General features: G+C 40.2%; 1 protein-coding gene across 5 annotated transcripts in view; it reads right to left on the reverse strand.

Moving 5' to 3' along the window:
- Positions 1-25611, reverse strand: part of EBF1 (EBF transcription factor 1) — a 410357-nt gene that overhangs the window by 139897 nt on the left and 244849 nt on the right. For all 5 annotated transcript variants that reach the window (XM_063120931.1, XM_063120930.1, XM_063120929.1 and 2 more), the window contains exon 7: positions 4893-4974. In XM_063120931.1, the coding sequence (XP_062977001.1) occupies positions 4893-4974 (82 nt within the window). The remainder of the gene's footprint in view (positions 1-4892; positions 4975-25611) is intronic.

The raw sequence follows: 25611 nt of genomic DNA on the forward strand, positions 1-25611 counted from the left end.
AAGAGAAACCCGATGTCACTGTATGCATTTCTACATATTTTACTGCCACACTGAATATTAAAGCATGAGGGCTGATTTGCTCTGCTGAAAGTGATTAATTTCTTTAAAATGCTAAGGTCACGCTAATTGACATGACCTGTGTAATTAAGCAGTCTCTGTTTACACACGGAAAGCTTGACTGCTGTGAGGCTGGGCTTGCCTGACAGAATGTCTTTACAAGTCAAGAGATCAACAACCTCTCTTATGTCCTACCTAGTCACCTACACAAGCTCCTGATTGCTCTTCTGACAGAACACGCAAAAGCATTACCATATGAAAATCAGTTTACATCTTGGGGGAGTTGCAAACTGGCAGCACGTAGGTAAGCATGAACTGTTGCTTTGACAGGCTTCGGCCCTGGCTGTTCACGCTAGATTGCCCTGTTTGTGAGAGAATGTCTGACTGGAGGATATTCTCATGGAATAACCAATGTTTAATAAGTACAAGGCAGTATCAGGAGAGACTGAAGGAACACAGATGGGAGCTCCTTAAGAATTCTGTATCAAAAAAGACAAATTCTATATGAAGAGAGTTTAGGTGGCACAATACTAGTTCACTTACTTGGGAACTGGGTTCCGCAACTCCAGTACCATACAATGAATTTTAAAATTCTGAAATGTTAATAGTTGGGCAATGAAATGCTACCTTGATAAAAGAGGTACATGCCACCAAAATGTCAAATTGAGCTTTATGAGATTGCAAATTTTGCAAATTTAATATTTGCAAAATTCTTTGATCAAGGCATCAACCTCATGAAAGTGATTCAATTTTGATTGCTTTCTACCATGAAACTTGCTTGCCATTATAAAACAACAACACATACCTTTTCTCAGTCAAACTTTGGAAACAATGATGGTGTAATAATAGAGGGGCTTTGAGAAAATGGGGGTTGGGGGGTTTCTTAACCCTGCCCTAGTGCTTGGGGCAGAGGGAGGTTCTTGATATTAGAGCGACAAACTGTGGCACAGGGACGTGAGTTTTTAAAGGTTTTTAAATGCCTTTTTATTACTAAAATCAGTCATACATTTTTCTACATTACAGATAAAAAAATTGAAAAAATGGCACAACTAAAAAAACATTTATATACTTATACTGCTTTATATCTAATAATTGAGCTTCCAGTGTCCAATAAATCTTTTTCTTTCTTTTTTTACATTGACCATTGCAGTAACTTTAAACATTTGTGAAATGGGCCACACAGTCATTACCCATGCCTTTCTTATTGGGGTTTGGGACTATGCCAGTTTTAAGCAAACCACAATTTCAGCTGCAGTCACTAATTGGGAAATTAGTATATAATGAGAACTGTTCACTCCTCCATTTAGTAAACCTAAAAATATGTTGTCTGAATTATATCATGAAGAGAAAGCCACAAAGAGGGTGCAAAACCAACAACGACCTTAATAAAGCTTACTGAGGACAGGCCATGCACCATTCTTAAACTGTTGGGTGTTTTATTGTGGTTTTAATTTTGTGAACCGCCCAGAGAGCTTCGGCTATTGGGCAGTATAAAAATGTAATAAAATAAATAAATAAATAAATTCTTCTGCAGGCAATGCTGAACAGGAGCTGAAAGCACAGGGGCCCCAAGCTGATTCCTGAGTCATGCAGTTCCTACTATGGCATGCCAGGACAGCCAATATACTACATTGTCACGTGCTTTTATCTCTTTTGATATTTTATTCTATTCCCAATACATCTTTATTATTCTGGTGTCATTCTGCCAGTGGAAGGGAAACTGGGGGTGGAATGGATTTCCCCTCCGTGTCTCCCGCATGTAGGACTGGAATTGCAGTGGGAAAGAAAAGACAGGAAGTTCTGATAATTTGTACTCAATTTTATTTAATTTTTGATAAACTGCCATGAAATCAATGACAAGAGGCAGTATATAAATGTTTTAAATAAATGAATAAGTAACTACTCTGCAGAGGGTACATTTCCAACAGTTGCATATTGCAGAACCATATATTTTATCCAACATGTAGGGAACTAGGAAACACCCTATAAATTATTATTATTTTCTTCAAGAATCACTTTCATATTGTACAAATTGAATTTGCTGAATCTTTTGTAAAGTTGTTGTAAAAATCCAATCATACTTTCTAATAGTTCTAGCAAGCATTTTTTCCAATTTATCTTAAATCATTCTTGCCTTTCATGTTGCGTAAATGGGGCCTTTATGGCTGCCATTTCCGGAACTTTGAAAATACACAATTTCCAAAGTGCTCATTGTGAACAACAATGGTGTTTCCGGATGTGGGTGGGCGGTCCTGCAGCTGGATCGGCACTTGCCAGGCCATGTAGAAGCTCATGCAGTGCCACAAGCAGGTGTGGGCAACAGCTCGGCAAGGTGGATTGGGGTGGGTGGGTGTCTGACAGATTCTCGGACCAATTCAGACGCCCATGACAACCCTACTCAGAGGAAGAGCTAGAGGCCCCAGAAGGGCTGGACGCGGAGGCATCTGCTGTCCTCACGCCCCAGGCGGATTTTTGCCCCAACACTACTCCTGCTGTTGCCTGATCCTCATTGCCTGCCTGCCTGTTTTTGACTTCTCCCTGGATTTAAACCACAAATGTTGTAGCCTGAACTCCTCTGGCTAACCACAGCTGGGCTTGAGTGCTTGTTGAGTCCACTGCATTTAGAGTCTGCTATAGCCAAAGTAGGACAGCTCAGAAGTAATATGCATATTTGCTCAGAATAAGGCCCAATGTATTTAATGGTTCTTTCTCCCTTACAGCACAGTAAGGCCATGGCTAGACCAGGCGATATCCCGGTGGTTGCCCTGGGATCATCCCTGTGTGTCCACATGACGCACAGGGCATCCCGGGAGCAGGACCCCTCCCTTGGCCTGGGATATCACCCTACCCTTTTAGCCCACTTTTTCCGCGGTCTCGGGATGATCCCAAGACCACAGAACGTGTGGCAAGGATCCGGGAGCCAGGCACAGGGCACATCAGGGGTGGGGGGAGCAGGTTATTTTAAAAAAAATAATACAGAAAAACACCCAACCTTTTGCACACAAGCGCTCGTGCACTCTTCTCCGATTGAAAGAAAATGGCAGCCACAACATCCTCTTCCTCCTGGGATGTTGCGCACCACGTGTAGACGAGGGTGACGATCTCGCAATCATAAAATCATGAGATCATCGCCCTCCAACCCCCTTGTCTAGCCTTGACCTATGTCTGCATGTCTATTCAAAGGACAAATGGGATTCACTTGCAGAGAAGTAACTATAGGATTGCTCTGTAAGAGTGTTTAGAACTGTGGCCTTACAATGCCATCCAATTCATGTCTACAGCGCTAATGGAACATTCCCAGATAAGTTTGTATTGGATTAAAGTGTTTATCTCATAATTCCCCATTTCCATTTATAACAAAAACCTACATAAAAATATGAAATGTTGACTTCAAATATTTCTACTGGTTTAAAATATTCCCAACCCTGTTCCACGCTTGTATATAGATCACAAAAGAGTATTAGCTCTGACTTTTTGTCCAAATAAAACCAATCCCTTGCTACTATCTTGTTATGTAATATATTACACCACTGAGTTTGTCCATCTAAATTGATTTATTGTTTTTACTCTTGTGGCATAATAAGATAAAAAAAAAACTAGACAGGCTGGATTCAGCAAAGACATTTATGGACAGTTCACATGGAAGACTCAAGCAGTGCACTACAGCAGTCATGGTATGATGGCAGAGCCACCTGGGTAGCTGCACTGTCAAGATAGGGTAAGTAAGATTGTTTCCTAAATGGGAGCTCTTAATAAATCAGCTGTAAAGCCACCTTTATCTAGGCACTCTAGCTGATTTGGATTATTTTATTTCCTATTAAGCCAGAAGTTACTCCATTGACAATGACATAGAAACCGCCAAGATTAGCCAGAGCTAATCAAGTGGATGTGGGTTGCCTGAAAGCGGTGTTCCCAGACACTCCCCTCAGTGCAGTCTAGGTCACTTGCAAGCAATGGGTGAAATACCATTGAGTTGGTCTCTTTCCCTGCCCCCTCCCTCTGCAGCCTCTCCAAAGGGTCAAGGTAACCTACAGAACATTGTGAAATGTGGCATATTGTGCGGCAGTGGGAGAGGGGATCACCTGAAATCCGATGGAGGGATCTTGCACTGGTCACACAAGGTCCCCTAATTGAGTTGTAGCTCATGAGCCATATAGAGCTCAATAAATCTCATATCTTTGCTGTTTCCATGGTACAGCAAAGAAGCAGGATTGTCATACACCCAGTGGATTGTGTTCAAACTAGCAGTTCGTAAGTTGTGCCAGCCTAAAAAAATGTAGACAGCAAAAAGCACTGTTTCCAGTTTATGGAATTAAAATTTGCTGAGGACTTAAGAGTCTATTTCCCTTTAGGACAGTCCCATAATCTTGCAGTAGCTTCCAACTTATTGAGTTACTCTCATAGCGCTTGTCAGAAGTGTTTTAATGATAATTTTCTGATCCTATTGTAATTGTTAATTCCCAGGGTGTCAATACCTTGTGAATTGCTCCAAAGTCTTTTGGTGGGAGGGGTTTTAAAGGCCAAAGGGATATAATAATGGGATGTTCAGATTCAATTTTTAGAACTGAATTTCTAACACTTCTGATTGCGGAGCAAAATGCAAGTCGTTGCAATTTGTAGCATCACTAATACCTTCCTTGTTGTTATTGTTATTGGCCCAAAGTGACACCAAAAAAAATCAGATAAAAAAAATCAGATAAAAGCATCAAAATACAATACAGAATACAATGATAAAATACCAAAATAAACAAATGCAAAATATAACTTTTGTTGAAATTCTTCCTAACTCACATATTCAAAACGTGATCAGTCACAAGGGGAGAAGTGACACTGACCTGAAATCTCCGCATGTCTCGAGGGTTTCCTGCATTTTTTAGGCAGTTCTGGTTACATTTAAGAAAAAATTTCAAGAAGAATCTGTAGGGAAAGAGATACTATGTTTAGTATACCAGCTGATCATAATTTGTTCAGTATTTCTCTTGCTTATCCAGCAAATGATTTTTAAAACGCTCTGCCTACACATAGTGCATGGATAAAGACTGTTCTCACTCAGTTCTAATGCAGTAGCATACTAAGTCATGTATAAATATTTATTTATTTATTTCAAAAGATTTTAAAGCTCCCAAGGAGGTTATTTAGCAACATTTAAAGAATAAAACATAATATAACAAGAACAATGATAAAATCAAAAGCAACCATTAAAACTAGATAGTGCTTGTATAGGCAAGTGTTGCAGTAGAGTCCTAGGTCAAGTATATGTCAAGGTAAACAGGTGAGTCCTTATGTCCTGCCTGAAAACCTGTAATGATGGGGACTTGTGGACATTAATTGGAACAGAGTTCCACAAGAGAGAGCCCACTACCGAGAAGGCCCTATCCCTTATGCCCACCAACCTGATTGCTCTTACAGATGGGCACACAATGAGATACTAGTCTCAGAGTGTGGGTAGGTTGGTATGGGCAAAGGTTGTCCTTCAAATAACCTGGACACAAACCATTTAGGCCTTTTGCCATATGACAAAGATAGAGGAGAAATAAAGAAGCCGTTTTCATTGGCTCCCACATACTATAATGTACAGAATTCCACAATGTGTTTATAAATTAGCAACATTACTGGATGCAATTCTATATAGGATAGTGCTAAGACATTAAACTATACGTTTATTTTATTTATTTATGTTATTATTACATTTATATACTGACTTCTTTCCTATTACAAGGAATGCAAGGCAGTTTATATGGTTCTCCTCCTCTCCATTTTATTCTCACAACAACCCTGTGAGGTAGGTTAGGCTGAGAGTCAGCAACTGGCCCAAAGTCACCTAGGGAGCGTCATGGCTGAGTGGGGACTAGAACCCGGATCTACCAAGTCCCAATCCAAAACTCTAACCAGCACACCAGCTCTCAAGGTGTGTTTGAATCTTAATTCTCTCACTATTGCCCTGCATCTTTTGTTTCAGTTGCAGACCACTATTGCTGCAATGTTATAATGCATATTCGTAAATGTAAAAATGGCAACTTATGAGTCCCTTCCACCATTGTACTATTCTTATAGTACATTTTAAAAGCACAAGGAGCATGAAGACAAGCATGCTGGTGGCTGGCAATAACAGTAGCAGCTGTTAAGCTTCAACTCTTGAACTCTAAATCCTAAATCTCAGACCAGAACACCACTACAGTTAAATAGAAATATCAATTCCTGCCCTAAGACTAAATTAAGTAAGCTAGTTTTGTGTCTACCTAATAGGTTGGTTCCAATCCAAACAAGTGTGCACGGAGCTGCAAAGGTGGTAGGTACATAAGCTCTTTCAAAAGCTGAAACCCCACCAATCAGCTGTTGGTTAGGCAAGAAGAGGAAGCACAGCAGAGAAGACAAACCAACCTAACCCTTCCAAACAGATGATTTGAAGGATTTCAGTATTGTGTAAATAGCTATAAATAAAAAAAACACAGCCTAACTGGTAACTCAGGAAGGGGAATCAGTGGATTGGAACCATGAATTATACGTGGTTTGGCACAGAATATAAGGAATTATACTGATAGGTTATGACCCATAACTGAAGTCAATGTCACTAATACCATTTTCTCTTTTTGCTGCTGTTGATAAGGAGTTCTATAATCCAACATCACATGAGTAGACTTTTGGGCTAGATCTACACTACTGCTTTATAGGGGTATTGAAGTGCACTGATAACTGTTGGGGCACAGGACACATTCCATAAACCACTTTCATTGTGTTATTTCCTACTTTCTATTCCACATTATCCCAAATACCACAACAAATATCATTGTTGTGTCCTACGAGATAGAAATGCACAAGAGGGATATAGCAAGCATTACCATGATGGGATTGTAATGATTTGACACAAGATGTAGATCTACTCATACAATGGCACTGCCCCTTCCTCTCTCCTTGCCCTACATCTCCTGAAAGTGCTCCAGAGGTCCCCTAATCCTCCAGAGCAGGGGGGGGGGCTGCAGGAGGAAGGGGGATTTATTCCATCAGCAAGCCTCCATTCTAGTTACAACTCAATGTTTTTAAGAAAGGAAGGGAAAAGGATGATTCAGGATTTTAAAAACTGGATCCCATTTTGTAGGCAGGGCTTACAGGCGAGTCCCAGCCCTCGTCTACACTATGTTGATAATGCTGTGCCTCGCAGTGCAAGCTGCGGCACAGCTGCATTGATGTTTCTTCCCAGCATCTGCATGGGAAGGAGTGCAGTTGAAGGCTTTCCAAGTGCCAGCACCACTGTGCCTGACCACCTGAGCACTCACGAAGCCGGTCTGGGGGTGCCTGGGAACATCCGTGCCCCCTCTACTATGGTTAGTGGGGGTTTTAAGGGGAAAATTGGGCTGACATGTTTTTGTTTTGTTTTGTTTAGCTGTAAATGCGAAGGATCGCATTTACAGCTAACTAGGAGGGAAACAAGGGGGGAAGAATGGGGTGCTCCCTCCCTGGCGGGATTTACAACACACACACACCCGTTTAAATTTTATTTATTTATTCTACACAAGGCTCTGCAGAGGTGTGGAGCCTTGCTCCTATCTAAAAAAAGTCAGGATAAGTCTCCCACTTCTTTAGTGCGGAGCTTCGGGGTTTTGCCCCTGGATTGATTCGGAGTGGTGGCTGCATCATGTAGATCACCTGCCACCACTTCAAAGCAATCCAGGGGCAAAGCGCCCATATGGACAAGCCCCAGGTCTGAAAAACTATAAGAACTTAACTATTAAGAAATTAAAGAAAATCAGCAAGCAAATAAATAATATAGGTATTAAATAAATTCTTTAAAAAGAAAACCAGCACTGAATAGGGGGATATTTAATGTCTTAAATAGACACACAACTCTTTTGGCCAAACAAAAGCATCAAAATGTCAGCCGTGAAGGTCTTCACATGTGTTTTCATTTAAGAAATGTGCCAGCAAGCGCAGGTTTTCTTTTAATTAGAGCTGTCACCTTATTAAAAGGTTGCAGTCAATTAGTTGTGTTGCTTTTAACTGATTAATCAATCAACTGACTACTTAAAAGAAATATTACAGTACCTCAATATAGGTTACATTCTAAGGGTCATTAATGAATAGGGATGTGCAAATTAGCAAAACCTCGGCTTTGTCACGGTTCTACGAATTCTTCCTCGACGCTTGTTCCAACTCATGTCTGTATCAGATTTTATGTGTTTTTTTCTTTTCTCACAAAAAATTATGTGCATTTTTCAAACAAATTTCATTGCAAGCTTGGAAATGTATGAACTTTGACCAAAGATTGCATTTGAGTCTGAGCTCAGTTCTACGAGAAAAGTGGCTAAATTCTGATCAAAAATAAACTGAAAGAATGCCTCATACATCCCTAATACTGAATAGCAGAAATATTATGAATTATTTTGGAAATCATTTTACACACGCTAGAAGAGAAAACATACCTATCTAGTATTGTTTACAAGGCTTTGCACTCAGGACACTGCTTACAACATTATAAATAAATCTGATTTAAAGTCTAAACTTAATCTGTAATTAATTCTGATAAAATAATGGATTATGTTGTCTAAATTATATTTATTTATTTAGTCTGGGGAGGAGGAACATTGCCAGTACAAAACTGAGTGCGCTACATCCATAAATCAAAACCAAATAGGCAACTGAATCAAATTTGTTACGAAAGCTTAGGTGGTATTTAATGAGTATTTAAGCAAATTAGGTGTGCCCATCAAAAGAAAAGAAAGAAAGACAAGCTCAGATTTAACTTTGTTCATGGAAATTGCAAAAATGCTTAAATGCAGAATATTTCTACATTCCTGACTAGGCACAAGTCAGTGAAGTAGTTCCATGACCCTGACACATTTCTTCAAGAAGAGAGGCTGTATTTTACAAGTCAAAGAGATAAAACTTGAAGAAAATGTTTTCCTCAGTGTTTTGCATCAATGGACCATAAAAACCAGAGCACAAAGAACAGTTGGCTATAGATTCTACACTTCTTCCTTAAAAGTAAAAAAAAAAACGACCTTTTTAAACAACAACAACAAAAACCATGGACCAGTCTTAACTAAAACTTGAACGTATAAATGAAATCCCAGCATAACTAGAGAATCATTACATATTTGGTATAACTGTTGAATCAACATGTACAGGCCAATTTACATTGGGCATAATCCATCAGGAGCTTCTTGTGCACAAGAAATAAATGCCACTGAAATAAATAGGAACTATGTAAGAATATGTCTGTAGCTCTCACACAGCTCCCATTCATAAAAATGTAGGTTGACTGTAAAGATATTTCTGTTTGGTTTTATCGCTTATCTCAATGTTAAAGAGACAACAGGAGCATTAATTATGAACATAAACCTTGGAATAAAAATAAGCTATTTTGCCATCCTAAATCTTTATATGAATATTGTCAATCTGGTGAATAGAGGAAAAGGATGGTTCACTGAAAGATTTAAAATTAATAACAAAACTGTTATCGTTTTGATCTAATTTTCTTCAAGAATCTTCATCTCCTCCAAGGATTTCCATATCCGCCCTTTTCCACACACCAAACATTAGCAAACTCTTCTGTAATGTATCTACTAAGACCCATATATAAGTTTGTTGTTGGTAATAAGCTCAAATAATTTCATATGCAGGTAGAGACCCTAATCCAACGGACATTGTTCATTACTAAATCACATGCAAAGCAATAGAATTTGAGCTAATCTTAGCAAACTTCAACAGGACAGTCACAATTGACTTTACCTAGATGGTGCTGTGTTTTCAATAAGAGATGAGGAGAGTATTCAAGAGGGGATCTTAAAATACAACTGCCAAAATGGGAACTCCTACAAGGCCTGTCCATGCTGCAAATGATGCTCCACACAGCTTAGACTAGAGAAGTCTTACGCAGTGTCTCCTTGGTTATACAAAAGGCTGCATGTAGCCAGAAATCATGGCAAGTCCCATCATCCCTGGCTGCAAATGACATCCCACATAGCAGAGAAGAAGCCCCAGGGCCTTTTCCTGTTAAGAGAGGAGCCCTGTGCTGTCTTTTATACCCTCCCAATTTCAGGGTGTTTTTATCTTGGAGAAGGGGTACCAGGGAAGAGGGGGTGGTAACTAAACTTCACGTTTTCCAGAAGGACATTCAAAACAATCTTCAAGACTTTTTTGCCTTTTAAATTTGATTACTCAAAAAGCTTTATTCATTTTCAGGGTGAGCAAGAGGGCCAGGCAACATTCTTGATTTTTAAGCTCAGTCTCATCCTAGATAAGCCAATTTTTTTATTGAAAAATGACTTAGCATATGCAAACAAGCTCAATTTATATGGCTTGAAGCCATATAAATTCTTAAGCACTTACCCCCAAATGATGGAGTGGTATGGGAAAAAATTGTTAGACAGAATCCAAGTTGATCCTGATATCTAATAGCTTTAAGCTGGCACCAAAATGCTCCATGCCACTATATATGACACCTTTTAGGAGGTTTCTTATTTACTGGACTAGTAACACCAATAATATTTATTGAGGACTTAAATGGAACCTGCCCCCAAACCTACATCTTTAATGTAATTAACATACCAGGGGCATGTGTAGAGTAGGGAGTAGAGGAGGGAGGATCTCACAATATTCTGATCGCGAGATCCTCCCCTTTATCCAAATGTGCGCGCGACATCCTGGGAGGAAGGAGGAATGTTGTACCCGCCATTTTCTTTTTTCTTCAGATGGATGAGTGCACATGCACTCCAACGAAAAGTGAGGTTGTGGGGGGGTGTTTTTTAAAAAGCACCCACTCCCTGCCCCTGATGGACACAGAGCACCTGAAGTGCTCCGTGCCCTGTGTCTGGTTCCCACCTGCTTGCATTTACTCATGAGGAGGCAGGACGAAGCCGGGATGGGTGCCCACGCCTCCCGCGGTCTCGGGACGATCCCGATACCACTGGAACAATTGGGCTAAAAGCTGTCCCATTTATCACAGGGAAATGGACGGATCATCTCTCCCTGACAACGGGATCCTCTGTGCGTCATGTGGATGCACAGGGATGATCCCGGGATGATACCTGGGATAAGGACTAGTGTAGACATGCCCCAGATCATGCTAAGGAAACAGGTTCAAACTACAATGGTCACCTTTGCATTTAAGAAAATAAAATAAAAATAAATGTGTCTACCAATTTGTGTGTGTGTCATATGTATGCACACAAAAACACACCTGTGAATAATCCATAGCAGACAACATCCACACACCCTTTTTGTTGCCTGTTAAAAGCCTACCTGAGTAATCAGGCGGTGCTGATTTTTTAATGCTTTGCTTGGTAGTTTTTCTTGTGGCCTTTTAAAATTGGTGTTTCAATTAATTCTTTACATCACCCTGTGATTTTTTTTAAAATGAAGGGCAGTATATAAATATTTTAAATGAGAGAGAGAGAGAGAGAGAGAGAGAGAGAGAGAGAGAGAGAGAGCAGCCATAGCACAGCACAGCTGACTAGGGGACTGGACAGCTTTGTTTGTTTACACTAAAGAGAGGCACAAGTTACTGTGTTCTCCTAGCCTGATACCCAATAGCTTTAAGCTGGCACTAACTGGTGTTTGTGCGTATGTGTGCGGGGGGGGGGTAGTTTTCAAAGTCTCTAATGGCCAGCTGTGACAGCTTGAATCTGAATGTGTAGAAAGAACTGTCAGCACAAATCCTGGCACCTAAAATCCAGACAACTGCTTGCCACCAAGAGGTGGTTTGTACTTGTGCCAAAATGGATTTTGAGAGACAAGCAAATAGGACATTAATTCTACCAAAGAAAAACGAAATGCGGCTGAAGGGGGAAGAAGTTCAGGATCTTACATTTTGAGGATGAGCACTTGATGGCTCTCCTGTCAACAGTTCATCATTTAGCTCGCCAGCTATGAAGGGCATGGACATTAGATCCCTCTTGCCCTAAGCTGGCCCTGCAGTGTGGAATGCTGGCAGAATCCTGAGATCAGTCTCCTGCCTGCTCAAATGAAACGCCTGACCATCTGTTGGGAGGCAAAGATTTCCCTGTCAACTGATGCCTGCTCAGAGCCTTCAACAGGCCCTTATGTGGCAAAGTCTCTCAGAAGCCCTTATTCTTTGGGGGAAAGGCTGCTTTGCCCCAGAGGTTTGCTGGGGAATTCTTCAGAGTTTTCCAGAATGTAGGAGCCAAGCAGCTGACCACTTTGGCCTGCCCTTCCCTAAAGGAATAGATTACCAAGAAGGGGAGGTGGTGGGTATGGATGTAATAGTTAAAAATATCTTCGCTCAGAGGCAAGAGTGTGTTTTAAACAGCCTATGCAAATGTAGAAAAGATTTCTCATGCTAGCTGTATAAGGCATTCACGAATGTCAGCGCCATGTGTATGTGCTAGTGGACCAGGAAGGCTCTTTGCAAACAGGGAAAGCTCAGGGACACTTTCCTTCCACTTCACAAAGTTCTAGCCTCCCCTTCCCTCTTTATTTTCTTTTTAAACTACTGGGACCCAAAACAGTATAAGACATAACATAAATCAGGTGAAAAGTAGCATCTGAAACTTAGGCAGGATTTACACTACTGGTTTATAATTGTATTGACAAATGTTGGGGCTGATGACACATTCCATATGCCGTTTTCAAACTGCTTTCAAAGTGTTATTTCTTGCTTGGTGTGGATCTGGGATTGGGTATGTGAAATAGGAGTAGATTCTGAGATATCATGATAAACATGGATATGAGGATTATAGGGTTTCTTTTCATGGGATATTTCCCACAATGTATTTTGGGTGTGCTCATGGATAGCCTTTATGAGACATATCTAACACTGTCCTTCTGTTCACAGAAGGCTCTTTGATCCAGTAGAGCAGAGGTGGGCAACTTCTGGCCCTCCAAACGTTTTGGAGGACAACTCCCATAAGTCCTAGCCAGTATAGCCAATGCTGAAGGATGATGAGAGGCCAAAACATCTACAGGTGACATGTTGTGCTCACCTACAGCACAGGCTTCTGTGAAAAAGGGGGAGGCAGAGGCGATATTAGCCCGCCCACCCTTTTTCCTATAGCCCCCATGCCACTTTCTCCACTGTTTTCCCAAACCCCTAGAGTTTGGGGGACGACGACAAAAGTTGCAGGGGTTAACAGGGATAGTTGAACATCACCTCCTCCACCCCAGTTTGTTCACAAAAGCCTCCAGAGAATGAAATAGGCATATTATTTATTTATTTATTTATTTATTTATTTAATTACATTTATATACCACCCCACAGCTGAAGCTCTCTGGGCGGTTTACAACAATTAAAAATAGTAAACATTAATTAAATTTAATTTGGCCAAATATTGGGTGACACAAGTACTTTCCTTCTGTGTATTCCTGTGAATGGAAGAACACCACTGGATACAACCCATGTGGAAAAACACTGGGGATCCTGGTAGGGATGGTTGTTGAGGAATTTGAACCTCCAAAGCTAACATATAGATCAGAACTTAGTTATCCAGTGGCTCTTCCAGTTCATGGATTTTTTTTACTCTAAAATGAATTTAAATGTGTTTTTAAATGCATTTTTCTAGAGAAAATATGTTTAAGTGTGTATTTTGAGAGCGAACCGACAATAAATAGAACAATTAGTTTATCTCTAAATTCTAGTAGTCACACTATGGGGAAGGCTTTGGGAAGTTCACCCAGTTTCCATAAATTTGGCCAAATGTTCTAAATTTTATATTAATGTGTTTTGAATATTACAGAACAGCAAAGCTGTTAATACTACAAAGTCAAGAAAATGTAACAATTTTGACAACTCTTTTTTATGAAGGCTTTCTCCCCTGATTCCCTTTCACAATCATTCCTCAATGAATTACAATCAGTCTTAAAAGGATAAAAGGAATTCTCACAAAGTAGCGTAAATTTGAACGTTAATAACATTTGGGGAAATAGGGGTGGGCAAAAGCATTTGGGTTAGATTCCAGTAAATTTATGTTCAATTAGAGAATGATTCTAGCCAAATTGCATCACTTTTCCCCCCATTTATCCCTCTTGAATGGACAACTCTGGGTGTAGAATGTGGCACAATTGGCTTCCAGAACTCTAAAATAACACACTTTGCTACAAGTGACAATGGGAGGAATGTATCCCGTAATAAGGTGATTTAAGGCTTCAATCCTATACACATTTACCTGGGAGTAAAGCCCATTGAACATAGTGGGACATCTGAGTAAACATATACAGGATTGTAAATGAGGCTTCTAGCTTTAATGATAAAACTAAATCTAAGTAAATGCCAAATTCCACCCAAATTCTTTTGGGCTACAAGTGGCCTGCTTTCAAAAGGCTGTGCTAGAGGTGGCCAGGAGGCTGATTTTGCAAAAAATGGAAAGCTTGACTGTGGCCAGATATCAATCAATGGTCTCATGACCTCTTGACCCTTGCAGTTAATGACAAAGTGGCCTTGATGAAAAATGAGAACTGGGATAAGTTTTAAGATATTTGGCAAGGCCTCTTTGACCTCTTTGGGTATTGAGAAGGTGTGGGAGGCCTCTGCTTACCTGGTGCAGCTGATGGGAGAATCTCAGAGACACTCCTACCCCATTTTCCTTCCCCTTCCTGTTTTTTTGCTTGTTCTATTCTTCTCTCTTCCACTTCATTCTTCTTATTTCTTTGTTAATTTAGTTAAAGGCATCTTATGTGCTTTGGGCATCCTGGGGCTAGGGTTCTGGGAGGCACTTAAGAGGGGCCTCTGGTCTTATGAAAAGGGTCTGGATGGGTTGAGGAAAGGGATTACATTTAATATGGACCAAATGTTTGGGGACACAAGTTCTTTTATTGTACTGTCATATTTCCAATAAAAATGTGAATTAAAAAAGAATAGATTAAGGTTTCAGAGTATTTTATGCATCTTTTTCAGTCTTTTGTAGGATAAATGTTGAGATGTGACAGCTCTGTTTATAAGTAGGGTACTTAGAGTATTGTGTTCCTTCCATTTCTTTAATCACAATGCTATAATGTCAGCCACACACATCCAGGGGATAAACAACTACAGACACTGGTAATGTTGAAGAACAAATTCCTCCGGCAAAATAGTAATATATAACTAAGCAATGGGAAGTGATTGAGCGCTGCCAGAAAACATGATGGATTGGGAGGAGCCATCCTTACTTTACGCCACCATGAACCACATCTCAGACCAAGCAGCATCTGCTTTTGATGCTACGGCTTGATCTTGGAACAGGTTTCTTCTAATGTCTCTAAGCACATGCAAATTGTGTTTCCTTCACTGCCATGTCTCAAGGATCAGGGGGACGCCTTCTCGATCAGGAGGTGGTGTTTCACATTCATTGCAGACTAGAAATTAAGAACTGGGGAGAGGAAACGGCACCGATTAAGCTTGGAAAAGTCTCTTTACCATATCAAGAGCTGGCCATGCCAAAGAGCAACCTGCTTCAGGCGGCACCATGAAGGCAGGAACTGGTGTCTTTTTAATGTGTTTGGGCTGGAGGAGGGGAAACCATTTGGATTCTGCTTTGGGCAGCAAAATGTATTGGGCCATCACTTATTATCAGATGCTCAGACCTGGGAAGGCTTTGGATCCCATCAGTGTAATTAATTTCATCATGATCAGCCTTGCCGGAAAATGTGGCATAGGTCCAACCACGTGTGTGGGATACTGGGAATTCAGAGCATGTTGGAGCCAAGGAAAAGCCATAGTTTCCTCCAACAAGGGCTGTGATCATATCAAAGTCTCATCATTAGAACTTAAGAACTTGAAGGGCCCCAAAAATAAAGCAAGGAGATTTCTGTTGCCCCTGCCACAATGGAGGGGGGGGGGAGTTGGAAAGGCAAAACCTACATTCCTCCTACTAAAGAAAAGCACATTTGTTACTAATACATTGGAGAAACTGTTTGGGAACTGCTCATCAATGCAAAAATATGACAGGCTGCCAGAGTCAGTGGAACCTGTGCTGTTTCCACAGAGCAAGTGTCAGCTGGAAATTTAAACCTGTCTGTAGTAAAAGGACATGTACAGGGCTACCTATTCGAAGTTTGATGAACATTAGGAAAGAAAACAAGTCTGGAGTGTGAGGAATTCTCTCATGGAGGATTAGTGTCCTGCAACATTTGCAGCTTTGCACTTCTCTCACCTTAAAGGGATGGCTGGCCATTTAAGGGAAAGTGAAAGTGAAAGGCATTTGTATAGAAGACAGATGTGTGTTGTGTTTTTACATTGGAAGCTGCATAGGGAGAAATTACCATTCCAGCAATGGCTTTAAGCAGTCAGAATGTGGGGGGGGGCTTTAATTAACACAGTAAGAAGGAGTAGCAAGAAGTGGGGAAGAAAACAGGAGGTGATCTCAGGAAAATGGGTGCAAATAAACTTAGGGCTTTTCAACATGAGTGATTCATTGCATGCTCATGATTGGTCACTCATGGAAATGGGTACTTTACATGACATTGTCAACCTCCAAGACGTCTCTGTGCTTTTCTTCCTTTCTCCCACTTTTGAAACGATTGGAGATAATGTGAAAAGGGATGTTATTCTGATCTATTGGCTGTGTGAAATGCCAGTGTAGTGCTATAATGACAGTGCTATCTAGCTATGTAAACATATAGAACTTGCCAAGGAATGACTTTCCTTGATTTAAAACACATGTCTGCTGTGTAAAGGAGCACATTGTAGTCCTGTAAAGAAACCGAAAGGAGAAAGCCCTGGTGGCGTTGCGGTTTTTTTGCTTCATGTAGAGAACCTCTAAGTGGAAACACACACCATTACCTTGTTACTATAAGAACAGAATGCCTAAGGCAACTTTTCCCAATCTGGTGCCCTTCAAATGTTTTGGATTACAACTCCCAGCATCCCTGAGAGATCATAACTCTGGACATATACTTGCTTCTCAAAAAAAAGGAGTGATTGGTTTGTCACAGCTCTTCAGATTTTTTCAGACTAAAGCCATCCAATGCATCATTTTTTCATGTAGGCAGGATCTACACTACTGCTTATAACAGTTTATAATGGCCCAGGACACATTACATATACCGTTTTCATAACGTTTTTAAAGTGTTATATCCTGCTTGGTGTAGATCGGGCCGTAGACCATTTTATGGCCATTGCTCATTGGTCACAGTAATTTGAAACAATGAGAGCCCAAAATTAAATGCTGTTAGGTATTTGAGGAATACATTTCAAAACACTAAAACTTGAAATTTGGCATAAAAACTGTCTGACATTCCCTTTTAACTCAGTTTCCACTATTGCAAGTATCTTCCAATGAACTATTATATCTATAAGCATGGGTTCATGTCATGTTTATATTTATTAGCATGAAGTTGCACATGAAAATTTACCCACATGTTCACAGCTAGCACATGCATGTCTCTTAAATCAATAATCAGAGCTAACTACCCTTTGTGACCAGCTGACAACAGGGGGGAAACATCTTCGGAACAGAAGTTGAACATTACAGTGCCTACAAACTGTTCATTGGCTTTAGCAAAAGCAATTAAAGATCTCTGTCTTACAGCTTGATCCTATGCATTTTTACTGATTTCAATGAAATTGGGGCCTTGTTTAGATGTAACAATGTCAGACCAATAAACCATGGTTATTGGCCTAAGAATGAACTGTGTGTCCTCAGCTCACACAGCTACCTTCAGTATTGAATAGTGGTTTGTTTAAACTAGTTTCCCATTAGATCCAAACCAGGAAACTGGTTTAATTCCTGTTTACTGGTTAGGATGTGAAGCCAGGTTGATCAACAGGGATTAAGATGCAGTTTCCTGGTTTGGATGTAACAGGAAACAGAAGTTTATACAAGCCACAATCTCAGTGTCGAAGCAAGGCACACAAGGAAAGAAGGAAAGGATAAGAAGGGATCTCATAGGCACACAGCTTGTTCTCAGGCCAATAAACCACAGTTTATTAGCCCAACATTAAGTCTGAACAAAGATACATCTGATTCTAGTGGTCACAACAAAGTGTGCAAAGTGTTTAACAGTTGTATTGAAAGGGGAATTTCAGCAGGTGTCGTTTGTATGCATTCAGCACCTGGTGAAATTCCTTCTTCATCACAACAGTTAAAGTTGCAGGAGTATAGCTAGAGTGACCAAATACAAAAGAGAGCAGGGCTCCTGCAGCTTTAACTGTTGTGATAAAGAGGGAATTTCACCTGGTGCTGCATGCATACAAATGACATCTGCCTAATTTCCCTTTTCTATGCAACTGTTAAAGATACAGGGGCCCTGTCTTCCTTTTCATATGGTCACCCTAATTTAACAAACTTTCTAGTGAAGTCCACAACCAGCTTCAGTGGATATAAATAATATTTATTTCAGCACTGCAAATAGTTGGAAAGGATCCACCTAATCACTGAAGCAGAAGCTAGTCTTGCGAAGGCCTTCAACTACTTAGAGCGTCTTTCACCAAAGTTTTCAAGTTGCTTTTCTATAGGCCTGCATGTGCTCTGTGCACTGGCATCAATTTTTAATCTTGCAGCCTCTCTCATAACTTCCTCAGCTCCCTACTTTCAAGAGTTACAACACTTTACAGAAATTCAGACCATTTCAGAAAATGTGCCAGGGTTATATCGTCATTCCCTTTTAAGCGGACAGCATTCCCACAGAAATCCTTAGCTTTTCAGAGGAGAAGAAACAGATTACAGAACAGGCTGATATTGTACACAAAGAGAGAACATCACAAATGAAGACACAGAAATAATGCAGAGGTAAATATGCTTTGTTTCCCCCTAATTCAATCTTGCTTCCAGTTGTCTGATTTTTACAATGATTTTCTATTCAAGAGGTGACATTTTATTTCATGTGGCAGGCAGTGGGCTGGAACGTAGGAAGGACAAACATTTTTCTTCCCATTTGTAGAATCCATATGTTAAACTAGAAATTGTTTTATTCATGAGAACCCACTGGAATGGCTTTTTGGGATGCTCAGGCAGCTATAGTAGAAAGGATGGGAGCAAGAAACCCCCATTACTGAGCAGAATGTGATGTATGGATTATTGGGTCAAATAAAATATCATTACTTTTAATGCTGTGATGCATCCTCAGCCCTTAGTGATAGGACAGGATAGATCCACATATATATATAAATATTCCACGAAATATTGCTCAATGCCCCACATTCCCACAAATCATAAAGTCAGTTTCATTTGAGGGGGGGAACGAATATTGAAGATTTGTGATTTCATGTACACAGGGAACAGATGGGAAGGAAGGAAGCACACACCCAAGGTACACGAAACAAACAAACAACTTTTTTTAGGGGTGGACAAATCTTTTAGTCTCACTTTCTTCCACATTCATTTTTTTAAAAAAATCTCATGTTCTTTCTGTCTTGAATATGAAGGCAGTTATGAATTTTGGTAAATTATTATCAAAACCTAACCAAAATGAAATTCTCATTCATCTGCCCTTGACAAATTCAACAGGCACAGCTATTCCCAGCATGGAAGAGGACCATGTTGCATCTGCCCACTGTGTAGGTGCTAAAGATGAGCCTGTCAGAAAATAGAGTTGGCAATCCTAATTCAGCACTACTATGATTGAATGCACAGGGACTTTTAAGAGCTATGTACTCAAAGTCCTAGGCCTGGATGGACAGCTAGTTTTGGGGTTTTTTCCCCCACCATCTAGTTTTTAATTCTAATTCTTTATTTAATCTCATTCAGACTGTTTGAATTCTGGTACTGTATAATAAGCTACTGAAATAAAATTCTCACCCATCCCTAGAGAAGAGGAGCATTTTATACAATCAAGGAATGTGAGTACAATACTCACTTAGAATAAGTCCCATTTCACAAAGTGCCACTTAAACCTGAAGCTATGAGTTTATACTGTTGATTCCACAATGTTACAAGCAAGATCACAGCTTCTGCCTTCATATACTTTAGTAGTGGATGCATTCAAACCATGCTTTCCTTTTTAAGCTTCATAATCCCTGCTCTTTAGGAACTTAGGAGTCATTGCTTTAGCAGAGTTGGTGACAGGCAGCTCCAGAATTAGAGTACTTTATTATCACATTAGTACAGGGAAAAGTCACATAATTAACAGAATTTATCCTCATTTATTCAGTAAAAGCACTAATATTCAATCAATCTGCCTGTGTTTAATTACTTTCACTTACACTATTCCTTTTTTCTTACTTGACCCTTCAAGTACTAGAGTATAGAAATGTGTGAAGTCTCCTTTTTAATTCCACTTACTAGATGCTATTCATCCAAATAAGCATAAAAACAGCACCGGGGTCTGTCACAGTTCACAAGCTGCCACTGAGTTAGCAGCCATGCCGGCATTACACTTTTGCCAGAAGAACCTCTTTTAAGTGATGACATATAACAGAATTACCATTAATTGTAATTCGACACTAACATCCAAGTGCCTGTTATCTCCGGGTAAACTACACTTACAGTAGCCTGAGTGGCTGAGAACATCAGGAGCACTTAAGGATGGATTTGCACATGGAGCAGAATTAGGTGGGGGCATGATGGGAGAGTCCTGAAGTGATGAACTTGACTACACCAATTCTGTGTAAAAAAGGGGGGGTTGGCTACTTGTGGCTATCCAGAGGTTTTGGTCTACAAGTCCCATCGCCCCTCATCATTGGCTACACTGACTGGGGCTGAAGGGAGTTGTAAGCCAGAACATCTGGAGGGCCACAAGTTGCTTACCCTGATGAAAATAACAACTAAATAAACCCCAAAACCAATCCCATCCTAAAAGTAGAAAACTAGAACAGCAAGGAGAGGGCAGAGACTTCTAGTGCACGTGACAGTTTTCTACTCACAGAGTATTTTATTTATGCAGAAGAACAATAGAACTCTACTTGCAACCTGCAGCCTGCAGCCGTGGTCCAGCCCATTTTACTACTTCAGGATTCATTTGGATGCTTCTGCAAAGCTATAGTCCCTTAAATAAAATAACGGCCACAACAATAGGGTGACCCATATGCAAAGGAGGACAGGGCTCCTGTATCTTTAACAGTTGTATTTAAAAGCAGGTGTCATTTGTATATATGGGGAACCTGGTGAAATTTCCTCTTCATCACAACAGTTAAAGTTGCAGGTGCTCTGCCCTCTTTTTAATCTGGTCACATTAGTATAGCTCCTGCAGCTTTAACTCCTGTGATGAGGAGGGAATTTCACCAGGTTCGCCATATATACAAATGATACCTGCTGTAATCCCCTTTTCCATGCAACTATTAAAGATACAGGAGCCCTGTCCTCCTTTTCATATGGTCACCCTACTCAACAGAATCAATCTACCTACCTACCAACCTACTTATCTATCTATCTATCTTACCTCGGCCCTAAAAGTTTATGGCATGTAACAATATATTATACTTATGGCCAAAAGGAGGTTTAATTAGTTGGGTGCTGTTTATTTCTTTTATTGTTTTTGATTGTTTTTTCTTTTACTCCAGGTGATATTTCAATATCTCCAGGGAAAGAGTTTACCTGTAGGCCCAAGGCCAATTCAAATAATACACAGTGCAGTCTTAACTGTACTGTCTCTTCAGACTGTAAGTAGGGCACCACAAGTTAGAATCCTCATCCATTAAATAACAAATCGTATACATGGAAAATCAACAGATCAGATAAGAAGCTTTCCTTCTTTCTGGCATGCTAGCTACGTTTTCTGTATGTAGGGAATAGCTGCCTGTGTAACATGCTTTTTCTACATGTTTGAATCGCTGTTTCCAACGTTGGTTCACAAACCTTTCTTCACCACTCTTTCAAAACTTTAACTATTTTGACTGCCAAATTATAAATGTACCTTGCTTGCACAGCAGTAAATATGAATTGATGTTATTACTAAAATCTTTGTATTATACATGTGGCTTTATTTCCTCCTGGTTCCATTGGTGGTAGGTTCTCTCCCCCCCCACCCCACCCCAAATCACAGGCCATTGTTTCTTTAATTGTTATTTTTTATTATTATTATTATTATTTATTTATTTATTTATTTATTTATATAGCACCATCAATGTACATGGTGCTGTACAGAGTAAAACAGTAAATAGCAAGACCCTGCCGCATAGGCTTACATTCTAATAAAATCATAATAAAACAATAAGGAGGGGAAGAGAATGCAAACAGGCACAGGGTAGGGTAAACAGGCACTGGGTAGGGTAAAACTAACAGTATAAAGTCAGGACAAAATCAAGTTTTAAAAGCTTTAGGAAAAAGAAAAGTTTTTAGCTGAGCTTTAAAAGCTGCGGTTGAACTTGTAGTTCTCAAATGTTCTGGAAGAGTGTTCCAGGCATAAGGGGCAGCAGAAGAAAATGGACGAAGCCGAGCAAGGGAAGGAGAGACCCTTGGGCAGGTGAGAAACATAGCATCAGAGGAGCGAAGAGCATGAGCGGGGCGATAGTGTGAGATGAGAGAGGAGAGATAGGAAGGAGCTAGACCGTGAAAAGCTTTGTAGGTCAACAGGAGAAGTTTATATTGGATTCTGAAGTGAATTGGAAGCCAGTGAAGAGATTTCAGAAGTAGAGTTACATGGTCAGAGCGGCGAGCCAAAAAGATGATCTTAGCAGCAGAGTGGTGAACAGAAACCAACGGACTGATGTGAGAAGAAGGAAGGCCAGTGAGAAGAAGGTTGCAGTAGTCCAACCGAGAAATAACCAATGCATGAACAAGAGTCTTGGCAGAAGAGACAGACAAAAATGATCGAATCTTGGCAATATTATACAGGAAAAAAACGACAGGATTTAGCTACTGCCTCAATATGAGGAATAAAGGAGAGCGAGGAATCAAATATAAAGCCAAGACTACGAGCTTCCTTGACTGGAGTAAGTGTAACATTATTGACAGTAAGAGAGAATGAGATAGTTGTTTTAACTATGGCCACAGCTAGACCTAAGGTTTATCCTGGGATCATCTAGGGTTCGCCCCTGCCTGAGCACTGGATCCCCTGTGTGTCACCTAGATGAATAGGTTTGACCCCTGGATGATCCAGGGATAAACCTTAGGTCTAGCTATGGCCTAAGTTTATTTTAATCTCAGGTTTATTACTGTTAGAGCACCATTTGGGGGTGGAAAAGTGGGATATAAATCAAATCAATGAATGATTTAAAGTTTCAGAGAGAAGAAACTAATTACCTATTCCCACTATAATGAAGCAACACAACTGTGCATACTCATCTGTGTGATGTAATGGCTAAAGTGTTGGACTGGGAGTTGGGAGATCTGGGCCTAAAATGAGCATGGAGCCATGCGGGGTTGGCTCCATGCCCATGTGGGGGGGCAGGAATTTCACCATCCCAGGGATGGCGGGGGGCACAGTTTTTTGTTTGTATTTTAGTCTTTTTTGCTGCATGAGCATGGCTCCTCCTTACTTCCGGGATGTTGTGCGGCCGTCTAGATGCTGGGGGAGGATCATGGAAGCAGGTAAATCCACAATCCTCCCCCCTCGTTCCCGCTACACCCCTATGTGTAGACATGCCCCCAGTTGTGCTTATATTAGTTCAGATAGTTTTTGTACAAAGTTGATTAAATCAACCTCTGCTCAACAGTGCTATGTAGTTGTCACCTGACAAACTCAAAGACAACTTCATGAAACTCCTATGACATACAAAAAAACCGCTACAAACAGAGCATACTTTTACAGCAATATCTAGTTTGCAGTTAAGAAATGCTTAATTCCCTCAAAATATCAGTTGTTTAATGCTACCTATTCTAATATTTAGCACACACTCCTGTGTGGCTTGTACAGCCACTAACAACATGTGATCCAATGCCTGGGAAGCATGGCAGAGCCAGCCAGTTCAATAAAGATCAGCCTCTTGCATCAGCCTGGGGGAAGACTCCAACACAGCAGTGATTTGTTGCTGCGCTGTGACCAGAGCTAAGCCGTACTGTTGGCATGTCAGAGCAATGCTCCATAAGCTTTCATTCATTGGGTTAGGCTCTTCAATGATAAACAGATTGTCAAACTGGTTAAAAGCAAAAGCACTGCCAATTCACAAACCACCAAATCTAAAGAGTTAAACGCCCAAGCAAATAAAAACCTGAGGAAGAATGTTGTCTGTTGCACCAGCACTCCAGAAGCAGTGGTTTTACTCTGGCATCATATATATGTAAATCTGCCACATGTAGGCAGATCCTCCAATGCGAATCTCCAGGACTGGGATATTACAAAACACACACACACTTACGGACACACTTATTGCTTTAAAACATGCTTTAAAAGATGGTGGTGCTACTACTTTTATCCAGAGTATTTTAAAACTCAAGCTCCACATAGTAGATCCCTTAAAACTAAGGGAAATCAGATTTAAAAACAAACAAACCCACCAGTCCCACACAGATGTTTGAGCTGTTCAAAAACATTCCACTGAGAATTTAGCAAACTTTTTTTTTTGTAATGTTTGTTGAGCGGGCTAGGAAATAATTAAAAACAAGAAAGGCTTTACCCACATCCAAGTGACATTTTGAAGGTTTGAGTTATTGACCCCTCCCTTGTCACCACATCATTATTTCAATTTAAAATCACTTGGTTTATGTCCTCCCCCCACAAACCCATTTTGATCTGCTTGGGATTAACCAAAACAAGGATGCAGGAAATAATAAATGGAAAGAGTTTCAGAAAGAGAAAAAGTAGCAAAAAAAATTTGGCATTCTGTTTCCATTGATCACTGTTCTTATTTAGGTACAAATTAAGAAACAATTCACAAAGACAAGTGGTTCTAAATTTCTCCACATCTGGAGAGCAAATTTGTACTACACCTGGAGCTTGGTTGATTCTGCAACCTTTAAAGTCACATTCATACCTTGAACTATGTGCAAATCAAGAAATGGTTCCTGCCTGCACAACTGGTAACACAATCAGATCCCGATATTGCTAATTGTACATTATAATTAGATTCTGAGACATATCATTTTTATCCAGTTGTTGTCATAGATATCAAAGTCAGATTTAGCTGTTGGGAGAAAATTCTAGTCAATGCATGATTCTAGGTCAAACATGGGGACTTTTCATATTCTTTCGCTCTATGAACAACTGAGCACCTAGGTCATATTTTGTAAACTGAATGATTGCCTTCTGGTTGTTGTTGTTGTTGTTATCTCTTTCACAGATGATTCACAATTTTGCCAGCTACTAAAATTTGTTTGAGTTTAATATTTGAAGGGATGCTTATAACGTCTTTCAAGTAACAAGGGTAGCATTCATTTCTAATCGCTCCTAATCGTCTTCTACCATTTCAGTTCAATCATCACCAAGAATCAACCACTTTTTTTGCCAGTTTGTGCATTGTGTCTCTTCCCATGGCATTCAGTCATGTCTATAAGCAAAAGCCTTTCAACTAATAACATTTACATTGCTGTCATTATATTTGTTTCCACATTCTGCACATAGCACAAGTTAAAGGCCTCTTGGCTTCAGCTGTTCCACTGTGTCAGTATCAGAGAGAGTGTGAGATGCATACCAGAGTCTAGGGATTAACCTCCGGGATGACACCCAGTTTCAGCCTTAGCTGCATTAAATCCCCACCAAAGCTGTAACAGCCATGGCTGATTTAGAACCTAAACTGTAAATCTTCTCTTCACACTGTCTATCTAAAAGGATGAGTGGAAAGATTTGCCCGTCAGCCAATTGGGGGTATTTTAC

This window comes from Elgaria multicarinata, chromosome 3, assembly GCF_023053635.1.
Source record: "Elgaria multicarinata webbii isolate HBS135686 ecotype San Diego chromosome 3, rElgMul1.1.pri, whole genome shotgun sequence".
Lineage (NCBI taxonomy): Eukaryota > Metazoa > Chordata > Lepidosauria > Squamata > Anguidae > Elgaria > Elgaria multicarinata.